The sequence below is a fragment of the Dipodomys ordii genome, unplaced genomic scaffold (assembly GCF_000151885.1).
Source record: "Dipodomys ordii isolate 6190 unplaced genomic scaffold, Dord_2.0 Scaffold14, whole genome shotgun sequence".
Lineage (NCBI taxonomy): Eukaryota > Metazoa > Chordata > Mammalia > Rodentia > Heteromyidae > Dipodomys > Dipodomys ordii.
The window spans coordinates 15,747,435-15,749,176 of record NW_012267230.1 but is presented as its reverse complement, the minus strand read 5'-3'; the positions used below and the strand labels follow the sequence as shown (position 1 = coordinate 15,749,176).

Below are 1,742 nucleotides of genomic sequence, written 5' to 3'. Positions count from 1 at the left end.
CTGACCCAGGAGGAGGTACTGACGCGGGAGGGCTCAGAGGCCTGCGTCCCACCGCAGCCGGCAGCCCAGGGCGAGGGGCGGGGCGCAGGGCGGCGGCACGCAGCGGCCCGGGCGGACACTCGGGAGCTGCCGCCCGCAGGTGGAGATGCTGTACGAGGAGGCCTTGTACACGGTCCTGCACCGCGCGGGCACCATGGACCCTGACCAGGTGGACGACGAGGCGGCCCTGCTGGGCTACCTCCAGCAGGTGAGCCGCAGCCCGGTCCCCGCTCCGGGGACAGCCACACCACCACCAGGGTGACACAGACTGGACACAGGCACAGGTGACAGGTGACAGGCCCCGGAGAGGTGAGAGGTGGCATTCACACACAGGGATGGACACAGAGGGCGCGGGACTGGGGCTGATCCGGACAGACCGTGTGGACTCCGCCGCCAGGGCCCCGCCCACAGCCTGGCGGCCTTTCCAGGTGGGGCAGAGGCCGGGCTTGCTCCCTTCCCTCTCTCCCTGGAGGTCGGTGGTCCCTCACTGGAGTCCCTCTCCAGGCCTCCCCCCCACCTCCCGCAGGTGTTTGGCACCAGCCCCGAGGAGCACGCTGCGGCCATGGAGCGTGTGAAGAAGGCCAAGGTAAGCCCTGGGCACACGGGGGGGGGCGGGCGCTGACGGATGGGGGGGAGGCCCTCGTGGTCCTGCTGAAGCTGCCCGGGGGGGGCGGGCGCTGACGGATCGGGGGGAGGCCCTCGTGGTCCTGCTGAAGCTGCCCAGCCCCATGCGGTTCCCACAGGCTCCCACCTACGCCCTAAAAGTCTCCGTCGTGCGAGCCAAGAACCTTCTGGCCAAGGACCCCAATGGTGAGTGGGGACCGGGTGGACCCTGGCTGGCCAGGCCTGGCGTCTGTGGAGGGCAGAGGGCGGAGGGCAGGCTGCTGCGGCCTGAGGCTCTGCCCGACGCAGGCTTCAGCGACCCGTACTGCATGCTGGGCATCCTGCCGGCCTCGGGCGCCCCTCGGGAGCCCAGCGGGCAGAAGGAGCAGCGCTTCGGCTTCCGGAAGGGCAGCAAGCGCAGCGGCCCGCTTCCCGCCAAGTGCATCCAGGTCACGGAGGTCAAGAACAGCACTCTGAACCCCGTCTGGAAGGAGGACTTCCTGTTGTAAGCTTCCTCTGCCCCCCTCAGTCCCCTCTACCCTCAGGGGATGAGTCCCAGGCTTTATTGCTGCTCCTAGGGACTCCAAGGCGGGCTGGCTGGATCCGATGTCCAATGGAGAGTGCGGGGCGGGGGGGCATTCTGTGCCAGCCCTGTGCTGGGCCCCAGCGGCCACCCAGCTGGCAAAGCCGAGATGTGCACATAGGAGCTGGCGCTGTGGATACTCCCTATGTCCCCGGACTTGCCGCTGCCCAGCCCTGGAGAGAGGCGGGGGGGAGCCGGGGACCCACACGAAATCTCTGCTCCCCGCAGCGAGATCGAGGATGTCAGCGCGGACCAGCTGCACCTGGACATCTGGTACGGGCCTTGGCTCCGTGGGCCTGGGGGGCAGAGGCAGGACCGGGCTCTGCAGCTCCAGACAAGCCTGCCCTCCCCGCAGGGACCACGACGACGATGTGTCCCTGGCAGAAGCCTGCAGGAAGCTGAACGAAGTGATCGGCCTGAAAGGCATGAGCAGGTGCAGTGCTGGGGCCCTGTGCCCGCACCCTGCCCTGCGCCCTGCCCCGCGCCCTGCCCCGCGCCCTGCCCCTCGCCCTGCCCC

General features: G+C 69.7%; 1 protein-coding gene across 1 annotated transcript in view; it reads left to right on the top strand.

Moving 5' to 3' along the window:
• Baiap3 (BAI1-associated protein 3) overlaps positions 1 to 1,742 on the top strand; it is an 18,313-nt gene that overhangs the window by 1,520 nt on the left and 15,051 nt on the right. The window contains exons 3-8 of the mRNA XM_013011270.1: positions 10 to 63; positions 104 to 247; positions 566 to 625; positions 783 to 1,147; positions 1,454 to 1,498; positions 1,581 to 1,663. Of these exons, the coding sequence (XP_012866724.1) occupies positions 10 to 63; positions 104 to 247; positions 566 to 625; positions 783 to 1,147; positions 1,454 to 1,498; positions 1,581 to 1,663 (751 nt within the window). The remainder of the gene's footprint in view (positions 1 to 9; positions 64 to 103; positions 248 to 565; positions 626 to 782; positions 1,148 to 1,453; positions 1,499 to 1,580; positions 1,664 to 1,742) is intronic.